Raw genomic sequence first — 18,882 nt, 5'->3', positions numbered from 1 at the left:
ATATATATATATGTATATATAACAAGTCTTTGTGAAGGACTCGGTGTTTTTAATGAATCTTTTGAGTGAATCAAAACCTGCAAATACGTCACTAAACGACTCAATGAACGAAAGTGAATGAATCTTTTTTGTGGAGGGATTCTAAAGATTCGAGTCACTGAGGTGAAACTCCCCACCACGTCCGGATGATGGCGCTACAAAAAAAACAAAATAAAAAACCACACGCGGAACATGAGATGGCGCTCGCCTCTTTCTCTCTCCAGCCGTCTTCGGTGACACGGAAGCACACACACACGCTCTGCATTGAAAACTCGAAAGGCAAACGTGTTAAGCATTCAAAACTAATATTTCTCTCAGATTTCCGGAAATAAACATCTGAAAACTGCATGCATCGTGACAGCCGTGATAATTTTCTCAGCGTGGGGATTCAGTGGATATATATAGTTACATCCGGTGACATTTCTTTGCAAGCACAGAAATCATGGCTCAAGGTAATCATCTTTTGTAGTTTTAATGTGAAATAATATACTTGTACTTGAAACGTTGTTTAATTCATGCTTGACGTTATCTGCGCTTAACAGTGTATATATTTCTATTCTTAATAGCACATGATGACATGATTCAGCCATTTGGATCATATTTTAAAAACACCACCATGATCGAAACGCCAAGTAATCAAAGTGTCCCATTTTATCAATATTCATATATAATCAAAGTGACGGAATGATTCTGAAAGCATTTCGACAACCGTTGTTTTGTATGTTTACATTAACAATGTAATTAATATTGTATTTATTAAAATTAAGTATATTTCTCATCAAGGTAGTGCTTTTTAAGCATATTTACGTGTTAAAAACAATGTAAGAACACCTTATTTTTTCAGTATTGTTCAGGTAGTCAACTTATTTTCAGATCATCAGTAATCAAGGTTCAGTAAACAATGCAGGCATCATTATTGTCACACACATGAAAATATACCTTTAATTTAACCAAGCTGATCACTCACCAAATGACTTGAAAATGCTGGGATAATTGAATATTTGCATTGTTTTATTTTTGTATTATATTCTTATCCAATTTTTGGAGGAGGCACTGCCTCCCTTGCCTCCTAGGAGGAAACACCCCTGCCTGATTGTTACCTGATGTTGACAGGAGATCCCTATCATTGACTATTATCCATTGCAGGAAATCCACTTGTCCTTGAGCTGGAGTCGCAGTTGTGTGCCTGAGGAAGGTGGTGATGACAAACAAGCCTTGTGTATGGCGTATTGTACAGGTGAACCAGACGTCATGATCTTGCGCTCCTGCGGTGGGCCAGCGCATTACAATCCCTCCAGTGCTGTATCTACGGATCTCACAGTGTAGTGTATCCTCACTTCCCTCCAAATAACGTCTCATATCCACTTTAGAGGCTGCATTATTATACACAACAAATGAACACACAGTAGATTCATTAAAGAGCAAAGGATAGGCCCTTTATTAAGGTTATAACTTCAAATCACTTTCACTCACCTGTGACAAGGAAGGTAATGGTAGGGTGTAAAGGCTTGTCGCCGACATTACCAAATTGAAGCACAGCCTCTCTGTTGATATACTTGGTTTCTGTGTGGCCTTCTTCATTTACATGAACTTTCTCATCCACAAACGGACAAGGAAGCCACTGAACATCATAAAGAGACTGTGAGCCACTTACACCTGTTCAAAACAAACAAATCAGTAAATAAAGGGAATAATAACAGGATAAACCCAATACTCAATTAATTGTAAATGAAAAGTGGAGCTTAGTGGAATAGTGGAAAATAGAAGTAATAGTATACACAGTCCCCATTATAAACAACCTTGCAATATAAAAGTGACTTTGTTTCCTTTAAAATATTACTAATTAATTTACCTGATAGCTCCGTTTTATATATAAAATACACATTTTGCATAATATTTCATTATACGAGTAAAGGAAGCCAAGAAGGAAAAATTAGTCGGTGACTCGACAGCAATAATCTTTACAAATCATATTTACAAATACCTAAGCATAAAAGTGCTAGGATAAGACCGCCAAAAGTCCAAAACATAATGTATAATCTCGTCCTCGGGACAATCATTCCAGTTTCCTAAAACCGCCATGCAAGCATTTACTTTCTCTTTCGTTTCGTCAAACTGATGTGAGTCTGGCTCTGTGTCGGTTGTGAACGAATCTGTCGCGTTCAATCCCATGCACTGACTCGTATTTTAGTTAACCGTTTATTTTTAGCGAACTGAATGAACTTTGACAAGTCAGTCTGCAAGAATGACACAATTCAGTAAAGCGTGTATATATATATATATATGTATATATAACAAGTCTTTGTGAAGGACTCGGTGTTTTTAATGAATCTTTTGAGTGAATCAAAACCTGCAAATACGTCACTAAACGACTCAATGAACGAAAGTGAATGAATCTTTTTTGTGGAGGGATTCTAAAGATTCGAGTCACTGAGGTGAAACTCCCCACCACGTCCGGATGATGGCGCTACAAAAAAAACAAAATAAAAAACCACACGCGGAACATGAGATGGCGCTCGCCTCTTTCTCTCTCCAGCCGTCTTCGGTGACACGGAAGCACACACACACGCTCTGCATTGAAAACTCGAAAGGCAAACGTGTTAAGCATTCAAAACTAAAATTTCTCTCAGATTTCCGGAAATAAACATCTGAAAACTGCATGCATCGTGACAGCCGTGATAATTTTCTCAGCGTGGGGATTCAGTGGATATATAGTTACATCCGGTGACATTTCTTTGCAAGCACAGAAATCATGGCTCAAGGTAATCATCTTTTGTAGTTTTAATGTGAAATAATATACTTGTACTTGAAACGTTGTTTAATTCATGCTTGACGTTATCTGCGCTTAACAGTGTATATATTTCTATTCTTAATAGCACATGATGACATGATTCAGCCATTTGGATCATATTTTAAAAACACCACCATGATCGAAACGCCAAGTAATCAAAGTGTCCCATTTTATCAATATTCATATATAATCAAAGTGACGGAATGATTCTGAAAGCATTTCGCTGTTTCAAGTAGATCCAACATTAATTTATGGAACAGACAAAATGTAGTTCCATAACAGTTAAATATATCCCAACACAAACATGAAAATGTATTAAAATATGCAAATTGATTACTGGACTATAACTAAATCCGTATTTGTATTATTTAAAAAAAACAACTCTAATTACTGATATTTTGGTGGAAACTATGCTTAACATGGAAAGTGTTAATACAAGGTTTAGATATTTATCATGCCTGAAAAAATCAACACCTGGTTCACCTCTGTTTCAGAGTCATGGCTGAGCTGTGAGAAGACTGCTGTACTACAGGGAGGATTCTTACTGGCAAATCAGATATGCCAACCTGAGCCACTGCTGTCTCTGAAGAAAGAGGACTGGGATCGAATTGGATGTCCAATTGTTAACGCAGTCAAAGAGATATGCGAACATTCGCTCAGAGACTCCAAAGACAGAGTCCATTGGAGAAAGAGGATTCTCTGTATTGTGTGGAGCAAAATCTTAGAGGTGAGGAACAGAGAGGACATTGATATCAGATGGAAGGAAGACCCATTGTTTGCGGTACAGAACAGCCTTCCTGACATTAATCACATTGTGCTGTTTGAGCTGGTTAAGTCGTTGAGCTTTTCTACCATATATGTGGAGCTGCTGTTGTGCTTTCAACCAGCTGAACGGTGTGAAGAGCTCAAGCTGTTAGTTGATCATGTGACAAGCAGCAGTACAGAAGCAGACGTGAAGCTGCTGTTGGAGGTGTGGTGGGAACTACTGAAGAACAAGAGAGGATGTCTTGATGCCTTAGACCAGCTCTTTACAGCTCAGTGTTCACGCTCCATGATGTCCACGACTGAGCCATCACCCCTGGCATCAAAAAGATTCAAACCTGACCCAGAATCAACATGTGTGGTGCACGTACTGTTTGAGGGGCTGAGGAAAATAAAAGAGCATTTGACTTCCTCTGAGTTGTGTTATTTTGCCCTCTCTAATTGCCTGGACACATTGTATACCAGCTACCTTTTAGATAATGCTACCGATCTCTCCATCGAAATTAAACTCCAAAACATCTCTCGCACAGTGAGCCTTAAAAAGAGAAAAGAAGTGATAGATGGTTGTGACCTGATTCAGAACATACGTGAGGCTCAGAGAGACCTTGCTGCCACTCTCACTCCTGCAGAGACCAAGCCGTGTGGAATGGCATTCATTCAGGCCATGCAGGTCACACTTGAGATTATATGCTCCTGGGAGGTTATGGGGCTTCTGAAGATGCCCAGTAGTGACCCAAGTGTCATGGCGATCCGTCTGAAAGATAGCCTGGATAGAGTTCTGACATCTTTGGAGCAACCATCACATGCAAAAGACCTGGTTGGAAATGGACAGACTTTGAATAATTTGAGAGTAACTTTGAAAGGCTTAATGGCGTCTTTATCATTCACTGTTCCTGAAAGTTCTGCAGCTGAATTAGCAAATATTTCCATAACCATCTTAGACCATCATCTTGAGGGGTTTGAAGGCCTTCCTGGACTGTTGGCCTCCAAACTTAGTCAGAATTTCAGTGAGATGGAGTGGATTCATTGTCTAGAGAGAAATGGAAGTGTGTTTCAAACCAAAGAGCTTCTGATGACGTTGATCTCAACGCTTACAGCTAAATGTCAAAGTGATGCTGATGTTCAGCACTGCAAAAAGCTCAAGGATGTTATTGTAAACATATTTTCCCACTTGTCCTTACCTGAAAAAAATGCTACGCTTTCAGAAATGCTCTCCATCTCCAGAAAAGGTCTTCACGGATTTCTTCCCAGTTCTGTAACTATAGGTTTCTCCGAGGAACTCAATCTGGCCTTCAACAGCATCATTCAAAGTGGTGCGAACAGCAGCCTTGATGCAGCAATCTCTGCTGTGGCCCGAGTGGCTTTCCAGAACCCTGAAGCCACTTTGCGGCGATGCTGCCACATGGCTGTTGTCAACCTTGGAGCCCATGCTATGATAACTGAGATTCTCCAGCAGCTCTCAGGTCTCATGTCTTCACCGGGAATTCACAAAGACAACTTGCTGTGTCGATGCCTGCAGGACACCGTGTGGAGCAAGCTATCCTCACTTCAAGAGGAGAACCAGTTTCTGCAATTCTTGGCTGAGATGATGAAGTGCAACTTAACTGGAAGCACAGGGGAAAAGCGGAGTTTCCTTCCTGCAGAAGAAGTCTTGCATGTGTTTGTCCAGCCATACCTTCTCCCAGCATCTCCCAGCACAAGCAACTTAGTGTTTTGTCTCCAAATTCTTCAGTGCACACTGAGCCAGGAGACCAGGAGTGACACAGTGCATTGGATTATGAGCTGCTCTCCATTCCCGCTTTTATATTGTCTGGCTCAGCTCTTGAATGAGTGCAATAGGTGCTGGAACCAGCCGGTAGAGAGCGAGACGCTCATCTCCATGGAGTCCAAAGATCTGCTGTTGTCTGTACTGCACACACTGGGGATAATTGTTGGCAAGGAAGTGGCCCGTGCTCCTGATGTTTGGTCCAGATCTCTCTTTTGGCTCTACAGCAAAGTGGAGGAACTGGATTGGACCGTGCGTTTTTACCTGAAGGATGTGTGGGGAAACCATTTCAAGTATGAAGTTCCAAACACACTGTTGTCAGTTTGTGATCTTCCTGAGCAGGAGTGGTCCGGCCTGGACTTGCCTCAGTATGGACAAGGTACTGGACTTGTAGCATGGTTGGAATGCTGCGCTCTCTCAGACCGTGTTCATGAGGCAATGCTGGAATCTCTCTCCCTAAACTTGCTGAAACCAGATGAAGTCAACATGTTCGGCAAGGGCCAGTTAGTTGCAGTATGCCAGATTCTCCCGTGGTGCACATCTAGGGAATGGGAAAGACTTCTGAAAGTGTTACAAGAACTTCTACAGTCAAGCAAACTCTATGTGCCATACTCACTAGAATATGTAGATTTCCTTCCGTTACTCGATCTACATTCGTTTGCCGGCGAGTTGCGCTTATCAGTGTTTCTTCTGCGGATCTTCCAGCTGCTCTGCAGTTCGAGCTGTTCTGATTGGCTTTCACCTCAAGGCTGGGTGCATACGGGACGGCTTTATGCCAATGCGATGAGGGGCATTATCAGCTCAGTTACTGAGAAGATTCCCCTGCCATCCACTACGCCATCCCCCAAAACATCTGGAGCTTGCAGTCAGGAAGTTCTGTTTGTGTTCACTCAGCTCTTCTGTCACGTGCTCCATGTGCAGGTGATGATACCTGGTCAACCAGAGGCACTGTTCCTGTGTGCACTGGAGATTCTGACCCACTATGAGGCTGTGATCTCAGCATATCCCGACAGCTGCACTGCCCTGCAGGGACTCGACACACGTCACTTCTTCACTACAATCACAGACAATTTGCATTGTGCAGACATGAAAGCTGCTCTACACCAGAAGATAGCTCAGTTATGAGATTACACCAGGAATTCAACACAGTTAAGGATGACTGCAACACCATGAGTTTGAATTTTGTTCATTTGGTTTGTCAGAAGAATTTTAAATAAATAATTGTGCATAGTTGTTGTTTGTCACTTGTTTACAGTTATATATTTGCTATCACTTTCATTCTAAGGATGACTGCTACACCATGAGTTTGAATTTTGTTCATTTGGTTTGTCACAGAAGAATGTTAAATAAATAATTGTGCATAGTAGTTGTTATTTATCACTTCTTTACGGTTATATATTTGCTATCACTTTCATTCAAGTTTATTTGTATAGCACTTTAAAAAAAAAAAACATTTTCAAAGCAGCTTTAACACCATGAGTTTGAATTTTGTTCATTTGGTTTGTCACAGAAGAATGTTAAATAAATAATTGTGCATAGTAGTTGTTATTTATCACTTCTTTACGGTTATATATTTGCTATCACTTTCATTCAAGTTTATTTGTATAGCACTTTAAAAAAAAAAACATTTTCAAAGCAGCTTTAAAAAAAAAAAAAAAGTGTGTTTTGTTACAATTATGAAGTATTATCAGCCAGAGCTGTTTATTAAAGTAATGTCCTGATGACAGTAATATACAGCTTTGCCACAATTCTGTCTCTGAGCTCTTCGGGCAGTTCCTTTGACCTCATGATTCTCTTTTGCTCTGACATGCACTGTGAGCTGTGAGGTCTTATATAGACAGGTGTGTGGCTTTGCTAATCAAGTCCAATCAGTATAATCAAATACAGCTGGACTCAAATGAAGGTGTAGAATCATCTCAAGGATGATCAGAAGAAATGGACAGCACCTGCGTTAAATATATGAGTGTCACAGCAAAGGGTCTGAATACTTAGGACCATGTGATATTTCAGTTTTTCTTTTTTAATAAATCTGCAAAAATGTCAACAATTCTGTGTTTTTCTGTCAATATGGGGTGCTGTGTGTACATTAATGAGAAAAAAAATTAACTTAAATGATTTTAGCAAATGGCTGCAATATAACAAAGAGTGAAAAATTTAAGGGGGTCTGAATACTTTCCGTACCCACTGTATGTTAAATTAAGTGGTTACTTATGTATTCAGGCACAACAAACCTGCAGCAATTACAACTTAAGCTTGTAATGATTACAATATAAGGACAATATTTGACAGTTTTGCATGTTCAGTTGGTTACTAGCTATCACTTTAGGTATCATGTACTAATAATGAGCTATTTTTACAGCATTTATTAATCTAGTTTAATTTTTAAATACTGTTAATTCATGTTTGTTCATAATATATTAATACTAATTTTTACAACTTGCACAAAAAAATTGTATGTAGAGATTAACAGTAATCTAGATTCGTAAATGCTGTAAAGTATTGCTTTTTGTTTGTTCATGATACCTAGTGTTAACATATTGAATCTTACTGTAAACCATATATTATTTGACCATTTTTTATATTTGTCTAAAGTAAAAACAACAGTGAAGAGAAGCTCCTACAGCACAAAAGTTACAATTGATTTAAATGTTTATAGCAACAACATTGTATGGTATTATCACATCTCTAGGAGTGATCCATCCTTATAAACAGACATTTAAAGATCACAAAAAGATACGGTGGTTGACACCAAACATAAGACCAAGACCATCGTCAGTAGTGCCCTGCATATAAACTCCTGAAATACAGATTATATGCATTATAGAAGACTTGCTATCGATTTCTGTCTGAAATATTGATTTGGTATACAATTTGATTAATATTCCTCACAAAACCAGCACCAGGATGGTTTTACATGCAGTGATATACAATGAAGCCCACACTCTAAAAAATGCTGGGTTAAATACAACCCAGTGCTGGGTAAAATAGTGACAAACCCAGCAGTTGGGATGTTTTGACCCAGCGGTAGGGTTACTACCCAGAAGGTTGGGTTAAACATTTAACACAACTTCTGGGTCAAAACAACCCAATTGCTGGGTTTGTCCCTATTTTACCCAGCACTGGGTTGTATTTAACCCAGCATTTTTTTTTAGAGTGCACACAAAATAGTGTTTTTTTTTATTAATAATTATTAATATACACTAACTTTCAAAAGTTTTGGGTTAGTAAGAAGATTAAGGAAAAAAAATAATACTTTTATCTTGTATCAAGGATACATTAAATTTATCAAAAGTGACAGTAAAGAGATAATGTTACAAGATTTCGGTTTCAAACGTTCCTATTCATTAAGAACAACTGAATTTTATTTTTCTCAACAAATCAGCATGTATGGTATTATCACATCTCTAGGAGTGATCCATCCTTATAAACAGACATTTAAAGATCACAAAAAGATAAATTTTTAGGCATGCAAGTATTTTATCTTCTCTTTATTCTGAAACAAACAGGTTACTTGATGTTATAAAAAAAACTATATTTTATCATATCCCTTAAAATTGCAATAAAATCTTAATTTTTTTTTTTTACAATGCCTACAACTTTCAAAATGACAGGCTTGATTTCTCAAGACACCCATTTCAGAGCTGTCTGTCAGTCAGGTAGTGGGACAATTTATGCAGTATTACAAAGACAAATCACTGAGCAACTTTAATGATTTTTTTTATATGATTGCATCGCTGAATTTCACTAAACTTTTAACGTTTTTCACTAAAAAAGGGTTTTATTTCAAGTGATTATGACAATATAACCCACAATTAAATGTGTTGTACTACAACACAAGCTAAGCCCAGTTTACCTTGTCTATGTCTTATGTTCTTTTCATAAATCAGTAAAATGCTGCTGATTATAGTAAAAAATATAATTAACATTATTACACCTGCAATGTGTGCAGTGAGTACAACATATACCGATTGCTAGTATCCGATTCATGATTCAGGACAGACCGCATAATGTCTCACTCATTTCCCATAGCTTTTTGGCCACAGCATCATCCTGAGCCTTGGCCTTCACTTTCTGCACAGCACAGTTGGAGAAATACCTGCCACTCAGAGATTCAATGTCCTCCTGCATAGCACAGTGTAGAGTCATCTGGGCACTGACCTCTACATCCTTAAAGAACAGAGCTGCGATGGGTTTCAATAACCTTCTGGACATTTTATTCATATTTCGGGTCAGATCAGAGTTTATAGCAACTGTTGAAACAAACATGTTGGTATGGATGGTTAGTCATTGCAAAAAAATACATATGGTAAATCAAACATTTGTACACACTTGACTAAAATGTTCATGATGCTAAAAACCTTTTGATATAGGTTTACGCTTTAATTCTTAAAATGAGTTGTGTTGACTCAAACTGTGATGCTATACTAAACTAAAATACCATTTATGATGTTAGAGGGACACAGACCTGGGTGGAGGATGTAACAGGTCACGTTGGTTCCTTATAGCATCTTTACGAGCTCATGTGTGAAGAGCACATTACACAGTTTGCTGTGTGAATATATCCAGAAGACACTCCCAGGAGACTCACCTACTCCAAACTCCTTGTGAGTGCGAAGTGTGTCAGAGTCAAGGTTACCATAATTATGTAAATATGAAGATACAGTGACAATGCGGCTTTGGCACACACTCTTTCAATTTGTCCAACAACAGGTTAGTCAGAAAGAAGTGACCAAGGTGGTTGACACCAAACATAAGACCAAGACCATCGTCAGTAGTGCCCTGCATATAAACTCCTGAAATACAGATTATATGCATTATAGAAGACTTGCTATCGATTTCTGTCTGAAATATTGATTTGGTATACAATTTGATTAATATTCCTCACAAAACCAGCACCAGGATGGTTTTACATGCAGTGATATACAATGAAGCCCACACTCTAAAAAATGCTGGGTTAAATACAACCCAGTGCTGGGTAAAATAGTGACAAACCCAGCAGTTGGGATGTTTTGACCCAGCGGTAGGGTTACTACCCAGAAGGTTGGGTTAAACATTTAACACAACTTCTGGGTCAAAACAACCCAATTGCTGGGTTTGTCCCTATTTTACCCAGCACTGGGTTGTATTTAACCCAGCATTTTTTTTTAGAGTGCACACAAAATAGTGTTTTTTTTATTAATAATTATTAATATACACTAACTTTCAAAAGTTTTGGGTTAGTAAGAAGATTAAGGAAAAAAAATTATACTTTTATCTTGTATCAAGGATACATTAAATTTATCAAAAGTGACAGTAAAGAGATAATGTTACAAGATTTCTGTTTCAAATGTTCCTATTCATTAAGAACAACTGAATTTTATTTTTCTCAACAAATCAGCATATTAGAATAATTTCTGGATCATGTGACACTGCAGACTGGATTACATTTCAAATATATTAAAGTAGAAAACAGATATTTTAAATTGCAATATTATTTTAAAATCATACTGTTTTTTTGTATTTTTGATCAAAGAAAAGCATAATTGGTTAGAAGACACGTCTTTCAAAAACAAACAAAAATCTTACCAACCCCTAACTTTTGAATGCTAGTGTATATAATAATTAAATATAGAAATAACGAGGCCTATATTATATTTTATGATATGCTTGTGATTTAAACAAAACCTGCATTGTTGATGAGAATATCCAGTCTGCTCTCTGTCTTGAGAAAAGTTTCTGCAAAGGAGCGCACTGACTTCAAACTGGCCAAATCCAGCTGCATGAACACCACATTTTTACTTCCACTTTCCTGAGTGAAAACCAAAACATATGATCTATAATTATAATAAGATTAATTTAGTAACTTAGCCTCACAGGCAAATAGATTTTAAGGCAATGCTCTCACTCTTTGCACAACAGCGACAGCAGATCATGTGACACTGCAGACTGGATTACATTTCAAATATATTAAAGTAGAAAACAGATATTTTAAATTGCAATAATATTTTAAAATCATACTGTTTTTTTGTATTTTTGATCAAAGAAAAGCATAATTGGTTAAAAGACACGTCTTTCAAAAACAAACAAAAATCTTACCAACCCCTAACTTTTGAATGCTAGTGTATATAATAATTAAATATAGAAATAACGAGGCCTATATTATATTTTATGATATGCTTGTGATTTAAACAAAACCTGCATTGTTGATGAGAATATCCAGTCTTCTCTCTGTCTTGAGAAAAGTTTCTGCAAAGGAGCGCACTGACTTCAAACTGGCCAAATCCAGCTGCATGAACACCACATTTTTACTTCCACTTTCCTGAGTGAAAACCAAAACATATGATCTATAATTATAATAAGATTAATTTAGTAACTTAGCCACACAGGCAAATAGATTTTAAGGCAATGCTCTCACTCTTTGCACAACAGCGACAGCACCTTCGCCGCGTATTTTGGTTAAGGCAGGCCAGCATGACTCTCGCGCCTCTCCGCGCTAAATCCACCAGTAGGGGTTCAATCTTCAACTGGCTGGCTGGCTGGCTGGCTGGCTGGCTGGCTGGCTGGCTGGCTGGCTGGCTGGCTGGCTGGCTGGCTGGCTGGCTGGCTGGCAGTATGCCTTAACAAGATCCACTAAATCCACCGCTGTGGCTCTACCGATGCCAGTGTTACTACCTGCACAAAGTTTACATGAAGGGTGCTTTTAAACGACTGACAAACGTATTGACTTGAAACAAATTCTTAAAAAAGAAATATAAAGTGGCGCGTTAACCTGTAACGACGACCGTCTTGCCATGCAGTTTTGCATTGCGCTCCACGTACATATATACGAAATATCATCAGCACCGCAATCAGCAATATCTCTTCTGCCATTTCGAATGTGAAATGCAACATAAAAAAAAGTGTACGAAAACAACAATCCACAATATCCCAGTGTCTATTCCGGGGTTGCAATACTTGCCCAACAGGACGAATTGCTTTTGTAATGACATTTGAAATCAGTAATTTTAGGTTGCTGATTAAGGAAATGTCGTAAAATCAACACGAGTAGACAGATATTTTCAAAAACGGAGGCACTTGTTAACATAATATTTCTGTAATACCGGGGGTCAGGACAGGACCCACATAATACAGTTAGTGTTTACATGGAACCTTCATTTATAAAACCATGCAAAATGCGGTAGCGGGTATTTGGTAAACCTGTTTGCTCTTATGATAACTTTTTGTAACAGAAATGTTTTATGGAAATTACTTTCTTCCGCCAAAATAAAATAAACACTTTAACATTAGCCTACATTACGCAAAAGTACAAGCTGGAAATTATTAAACAACTTATAACGTGAAACAATAACAAAAACATTTAGTAGCAATAACTAGAATACAGCTCAAAGGTACAATGATCACAGTAATTAAAGGATTAACTTATTTACTTCTATAAAAGATTCATGGTGGGACCACATCAATCCAATGTCTTAGCAATATTACCAGCGACTCATATTTTAGTAGAAGCCATGGTTAAAATAGATGTGAAAATCATCTGACTTTAGGCTGTGAATAATAGCAGCAACATAACTGAACTTTTAAAAGAGAAAAGGGGGGGGGGGGGGGGGGCACATTCAGTAGTGATTGTAATCAACCCTCACCAACTGCTAGACAAAATTCACTTGTTACTCTTAGTTATCGTTTCACTTTTACACACATTCTTTAAGGGATAGTAATAATAATAATAATAATAATAATAATTCATTTTATTTATGGGCACCTTTCAAGACACTCAAGGACACCTTACAATAATAAAATACAAAGTAGAAGAAGAAAAAAAACAACAATACAACACAAACAATAATACAAAGAAAATCAATACCCAATAACATAACTAAATCACTCAGGATAGGCTAATCTAAAAAAATGAGTTTTGAGACGTGATTTAAAAATTAAGAGACTAAAACTATTATGTATGTCCTGAGGTAGAGTATTCCAAATCGTCAGAGCAATACAACTAAAGGCTCTATTTCCCATGGTAGTCAAACGTACAGATGGTACAAGAGTCACAGAAGCAGAAGACCTGAGAGATCGGGTAGGTGAACACACATGAAGAAGTTCACTCAGATATGAAGGTTCTAGATTGTGAAGAGCCTTATAAGTGAAAAGTAAAAGCTTAAATTGGATTCGATATCTAATTGGAAGCCAGTGAAGGTGCCTTAAAACTGGAGTAATATGCTCATTCAACGGTGTTCGTGTAATGATCCGAGTGCTAAATTCTGAACCATCTGAAGTATATGAATACGTTTCTGTGAAACACCACTGAGAAGAGAATTACAGTAATCAATTTGAGATGTAACTAATGCATGCACAAGGACAGCAGTATCATTAGCAGAAAGAGATGGTCGAAGACGACTGATATTTTGCAGATAATAATATGATGACCGTGTAATATTATTTACATGTGCCTCAAAAGACAGAGTGCTGTCAAGGATGACACCCAGACTCTTAACCGGAGAAGGAGAGATAACAGAATCGTCGATAGTAAGTGTAAAACTTCCACGGTTATGCAGTTTTGATTTAGTACCTACTAATAAGATTTCAGTCTTCTCACTATTAAGTTCGAGAAAATTGCATGTTGGCCTAAACCATGATTTAATTTCAGAAAGACAAAGCAAAAGAGAGGAAGGTGGTAATACTGAATTAGGCTTCGAAAACATATAGAGCTGGGTGTCATCTGCATAACAGTGAAAGTTTATATTAAATTTATGGAAAATCTGTCCTAGAGGCAATAAATAAATAATGAACAGAAGAGGGCCCAAAACTAAGCCTTGAGGCACACCATTGGTTATCTGAGATATCCACGATTTAAATTTTTTTATCCGAACGAACTTAGTCCGACCAGATAAATGTGATTTAAACCAATCAAGGGGGATACCAGTGATTCCAATAGAAATCATCCTCTCCAATAAAATACTATGTGAGATAGTGTCAAAAGCTGCAGTTAAAAAGAGAAGAATGAGTATTGATAAAAGTCCATATATTACTATGGAAGTCAATGGCTACCTTCAACTGTTTGGTTGTCAACATTCTTTAAAATATCTTAATTTGTGTTCACCAGCTGAAAGAAATGTATACATTTTTGGAACAACTTAAGGGTGAGTACATGACAATTTTCTTTTTTGTGTGAACTATCACTAACTTAAAAGTCATACAGATTTGGAACAACACGAGTATGTGTCAGAATTTTCATTTCTGGTTGAATTATAAACAAAAACCATGACATGGTCTGTTATTTAAAAATCTTTATATATTTACAATGCAATGACAGATGTCAGATGTTTTCTTGCTGACAAAATGACACTTCAGTCACATGTACATGACCAAAAGAGACAATTTTAGTTGAACAACTAGCTTTATACACAAATGAACTTCACAACTAATGCTGCAGAGGCTCTAACACTACAGAGAAATGGACAGTTCCAGAAGAAACTAGAACGCTCAATGGTTCTGCTAGTAAATCCTACAAAGGTATTTGCACATGTATGCACTTCTGCATATAGTTACCTAGTGTGCAAAAACTGCAGAAAAAGAACAATACATTTTTATAACAAAATAAAATATTTTGGAGTAAATATATTGTTCAAAAGAGTACATAAAAACCCCTTGTAGTGACACAAAGTATACAGGGTGTGGTGTCGACAAGTGAGATTTAGGGGAAAATTGAACGTTTGCTTCTCAGTCAAAAGGTTTTGCATAAAAAAAATGATAGAAATGTAATGTGCAATCACTTTGTCCATAACACCCAGCCCCCAAAATACCTCTATACAAATGAATGAATGAATTGACCGCTTTATCAAAGTACCTCTAATCCAAACTGCATTTGCCGTCCATTGAAATTTTGAAGGAGAAGAGGGGTTATGATACAGACTTGGACTGTAGCACTGGTATTTGGTGGAGTTTGGGAGTCTGTGCTTCAGTCTCTTCTTGGCTAACGCTGGTGGACGTCGTCTTTTTTTTGGGTTGGTTGCTAGCAAACTCTGTGATGCTGAACAGGAACTGCATGCAGCCCACTTTGATGCAGCTGCTGTGGTGGAGCAATGCAGTGCCTTCCCAGCCTGCTCCGCTGCCCCCTATCAGGCTGGAGCTGCTAGCTTTACAGTTGCAGGGTGATTTGGGTCCTCCTTGAGCCTGGCTGCTCATTATACCACCTACGGGCATCATCACCGTCTCTGCACACATCTCACCAAGTGGTTTCCTTGACCCGTTACCTCCTGCGGATTTACCAAACCAGATAGAATGCATTACTACAATCACATCACGCATTACAAAAACAAGATATGGGCGGTACTCACTGATGCGGTTTACTTTGGATGCGAGTCCACAGGGTGAAGTGATGTTTGGTTTGTCGGAGAAGTCACATGAGTAAAGCACGTTATCTACAGTCGTCCCATGATCACTGTAGTTCAGAAGCTCATAATGCTTCGTGTTCTACGAGAGATTAAATAACATTTAGAAGCATTCATCTCCCTTTATCTGTTAAATCTGGACAATTAAATTAAAATGAGCTTCCCAAGTGCCTTTAATGAAGCATAATTACGGATAACACTCACTTCATCATAAAAGATGCAGGCATGTTTCCCAGAAACATAATTGCAATGACCGTAGTTTGTAAGGCACACATCCATTTCAGCACCTGAAACAAAAACAAAGCATGAACCTTAATGAATCTTATTCAAAATAATGCTAATGTAATATCGCTTGTAGCAAACTGTACCTGTTCCAATGTACAGAGTCCTTAAGCACATGTTGATAGCTGCCCCTTTTCCTGTTAAAGGACACAGTACTGCTCGAGCTTGTACATCCCTTTTTTGTGCTGCAAAAGAGCAACGACTTGCTATATTATGACTGGAGGGGCAACAGCACAGCCTCAACATGACGTAATGGGCGAGTTTTGTTACCGTCTGCATGAGGGGAAGGTTTAGGGAGCGAGGCAGTGACGGCTGGAGGAATCCCACATTTATTTGAGGGTTGAAGTGATTTGGGAGACAACAGCTGTTGGATTCTTTGCCAAGCCAGGAGTCTGATAAACTCCTCATCCAGCACATTCATGTCCACTTCTACAACACAGAAATAATTTAATTCCTCAAAACCAGTGCAAGATTATCATTTCTATTCGGTAATGAAATTAACTCTTTTTCATTTAAAAATCAGGTCTGACTGAAGGGGATCTCTTACCTGCATCGCCTTGAACCACATTCTTGATGTAGCTGTATAAGCTGCCTATAGAGGATGGGAGCACCGAGCCTTTCCCAGCAGGCATCACATCTGGGCTCACTTTGTTCTCTGGAAAAACAAGACATAAATAGTCAATTTTGTGGACTGAAAAAACATCTCAAACTCAGTTTTAATTTGGAAAACTGATATTCGGTTTTGGATTTGAAACACTTTCTGATTCATATTCCACTAAATGATTCAGTTTTTTTTAACAATTCTTTTAGTAATTTTGAGGGGGAAAAAGACTACTTGGAAAAATGTCTTATTGTATTTATCCAGCAGCTTTGTCAAATGCTAATACAATTTCAGACAACAGTAAAGCAACTAAAAAAAATACACTGTTTAAAGATTTATGGTCAGTAAGTAAAAAAAAAAATTTATACATTTATTCATTAAGGATGCATTCAATTAAAAAAAAAACTGATGGTCAAGACATTTATAATGTTACCTAAAAAAAACTGGTAATAAGAAATGTTTCTTGAGCACTAAATCAGCATATTACAATGATTTCTGAAGGATCATGTGACACTGAAGAGTAATGGATGATAAAAATTCAGCTTTGCCATCACATGAATAAATTATATTTTAAAATATATTAAATTACAAAATTACATTTAACTTTTTTTTTTTTTTAATAAATTAACAATTTTTTTAATCAAATATGTGCAACATTGGCGAGCATAAGAGACTTCTTTCAAAAACACTGAACAAACCATTGAATGATAGTGTATATTGCATGGCAATTCTTGTGCAATATATGTTAAAAGAGTTATTACCCATTTGTCTGTAGGGAAACAAGGATTCTGGTGATTGTTAATTCTAGAGCACAGCCAAAGGAAAATGATGTATAGAGTGATGTAGGCTGAAATACCTTTACTTTGAGATGACAAGCTGCTGTTCAGCCCTGAAGAGGAGTTCCCAACAGCTGAGCTGTTATGATGGGCAGCAAGGCTGGTAGATGAAGGAGTATCTCTCTGCATACAGGAGCTGAGGGGACTGCTGCTCTCAGTCTTTATGTCTACATGGTTGGGCAGGGCTGGTTCTGAGAGTGCTGGAGTTGGTAGAGTAGAGGGGCTGCTGGGCCTGTCACACACCACTGGCCCATTCACTCCCGTGCCCTTCTCCGCTGAACTGTCAGTATCACCCTGACAAGATTTTTCTCTGCAGCTTTCAGGCTGTTCGGGTGATAGAGAGGGCAGCACAGGGGCCCCCTGGGGGCCAACTTGTGTACCGCTAAGCTGGAGGCAGTCAGAATCCTGAGAGCTGAGGTCCTGCATCTCCATAGATTCCTGTGTCTTCACATCTGACATATTGGTCTGCTCCGAGTCCCGGAGGGAAGATGACATCTGCTTAGCAGATAAATGTTTCATAATACTACACTGAAGTGCAATGACATGACGAAGCCACTGTGGAAAGGGGAAAAAAAAGCTGAATGATACAAAATACTTTTGCACTCAAATTTATACTACAGCAGTTAAATTTGTTACACAATCACTTTATACAGCGCATTTACCTCCTCTTGTTCCTCTTCGCTAGTTAAATGTTGAGAAGAACGTTCTTGTTCCATGAAACCGTTCGTGACCAGCTCTCCATTGTGAAGACCCACTTGATCCACCAGCAAAGGGGGATTTTGGTAGTGATTTTTAATGGCATTGGGGACCTACAAACACAAATCAAAGTAACAAAACCATAACTCAAAATTGCTGTTTGCGCGAAGGCATCTTTCTTGTAATTATGTGATTTTTTCTGTAATTTTAAGGGGTCATATGATGCGATTTCAATTTTCTTGCTTGTAACTTTCTCTTTGGAGTGTTACAAGCTCTTGGTGCATAAAGAAGATCTGTAAAGTTGCAAAGACTAAAGTCTCAAATCCAAAGAGATATTCTTTATAAAAGTTAAGAGTCAGCCACCCCTACCTAAAACGGCACGTTCTAACACGCCCCCACATGTCTACGTCACGATGTGGGAAGATTTGCATAACGCCGCCCAAATGTTCACGCAAAGAAAGAAGGTGTAACTTTTATTCTCACTGTAGTATTGTTGTTGCCGCCGCTGCCATGATGTGAAGGCGCTGTGTGTTTTGTTGTGAAAGCGAAACTGCATTGTTTGGCCTTCCAAAAGAGGACTATATCCGGAGTCCAGCCCGGGGTCGCCACATGTGGTTGCCACAAGCCCGTACGCCTGTCGTCGCTCACTCAAGCCGGTCTCCACTCACTCTAGCCCGCCGTGTGAGACGCTGTGTTTCATTGTGAAAGTGAAACTACTTTGTTTGGCCTTCCAAAAGAGGACA

General features: G+C 38.2%; 2 protein-coding genes, 1 long non-coding RNA gene and 1 pseudogene across 4 annotated transcripts in view; 1 reads left to right on the top strand and 3 right to left on the bottom strand.

Moving 5' to 3' along the window:
* Window positions 1-246: 246 nt before the first annotated feature.
* On the top strand, window positions 247-6,751 carry LOC107592597 (gem-associated protein 4-like). Of its 2 annotated transcripts, none has more exons than XM_016282129.1 (2): window positions 247-491; window positions 3,325-6,751. In XM_016282129.1, exons 1-2 carry the CDS (start codon window positions 482-484, stop codon window positions 6,480-6,482), a joined length of 3,168 nt encoding a protein of 1,055 aa, XP_016137615.1. In that variant the 5' UTR covers window positions 247-481; the 3' UTR covers window positions 6,483-6,751. The 2 variants fall into 2 exon arrangements, with proteins under 2 accessions (XP_016137615.1, XP_016137614.1); XM_016282128.1 differs by lacking the exon at window positions 247-491 and adding an exon at window positions 2,559-2,801.
* LOC107592598 (uncharacterized) lies at window positions 1,146-2,130 on the bottom strand. Its single transcript, XR_001609998.1, has 3 exons — window positions 2,024-2,130; window positions 1,513-1,695; window positions 1,146-1,412 (listed from the first exon to the last, which is right to left on the bottom strand). It is a non-coding gene; the product is annotated as an uncharacterized lncRNA (long non-coding RNA).
* Window positions 6,752-9,347: 2,596 nt separating the features above from the next.
* Window positions 9,348-12,157, bottom strand: LOC107592632 (dehydrogenase/reductase SDR family member 13-like; annotated as a pseudogene).
* Window positions 12,158-14,585: 2,428 nt separating this feature from the next.
* The window catches only part of LOC107592596 (PHD finger protein 12-like), a 26,166-nt gene continuing 21,869 nt past the window's right edge, over window positions 14,586-18,882 (bottom strand). The window contains exons 9-15 of the mRNA XM_016282127.1: window positions 17,464-17,998; window positions 16,554-16,661; window positions 16,277-16,435; window positions 16,093-16,191; window positions 15,929-16,011; window positions 15,671-15,806; window positions 14,586-15,589 (exon numbers count right to left, since the gene is read on the bottom strand). Of these exons, the coding sequence (XP_016137613.1) occupies window positions 15,234-15,589; window positions 15,671-15,806; window positions 15,929-16,011; window positions 16,093-16,191; window positions 16,277-16,435; window positions 16,554-16,661; window positions 17,464-17,998 (1,476 nt within the window). The 3' untranslated portion in view covers window positions 14,586-15,233. The remainder of the gene's footprint in view (window positions 15,590-15,670; window positions 15,807-15,928; window positions 16,012-16,092; window positions 16,192-16,276; window positions 16,436-16,553; window positions 16,662-17,463; window positions 17,999-18,882) is intronic.

The sequence above is a fragment of the Sinocyclocheilus grahami genome, unplaced genomic scaffold (genome assembly GCF_001515645.1).
Source record: "Sinocyclocheilus grahami isolate Dianchi unplaced genomic scaffold, SAMN03320097.WGS_v1.1 scaffold155.1, whole genome shotgun sequence".
Lineage (NCBI taxonomy): Eukaryota > Metazoa > Chordata > Actinopteri > Cypriniformes > Cyprinidae > Sinocyclocheilus > Sinocyclocheilus grahami.
The sequence above is the reverse complement of the archived record's forward strand: the minus strand, read 5'-3'. Positions and strand labels throughout refer to the sequence as shown.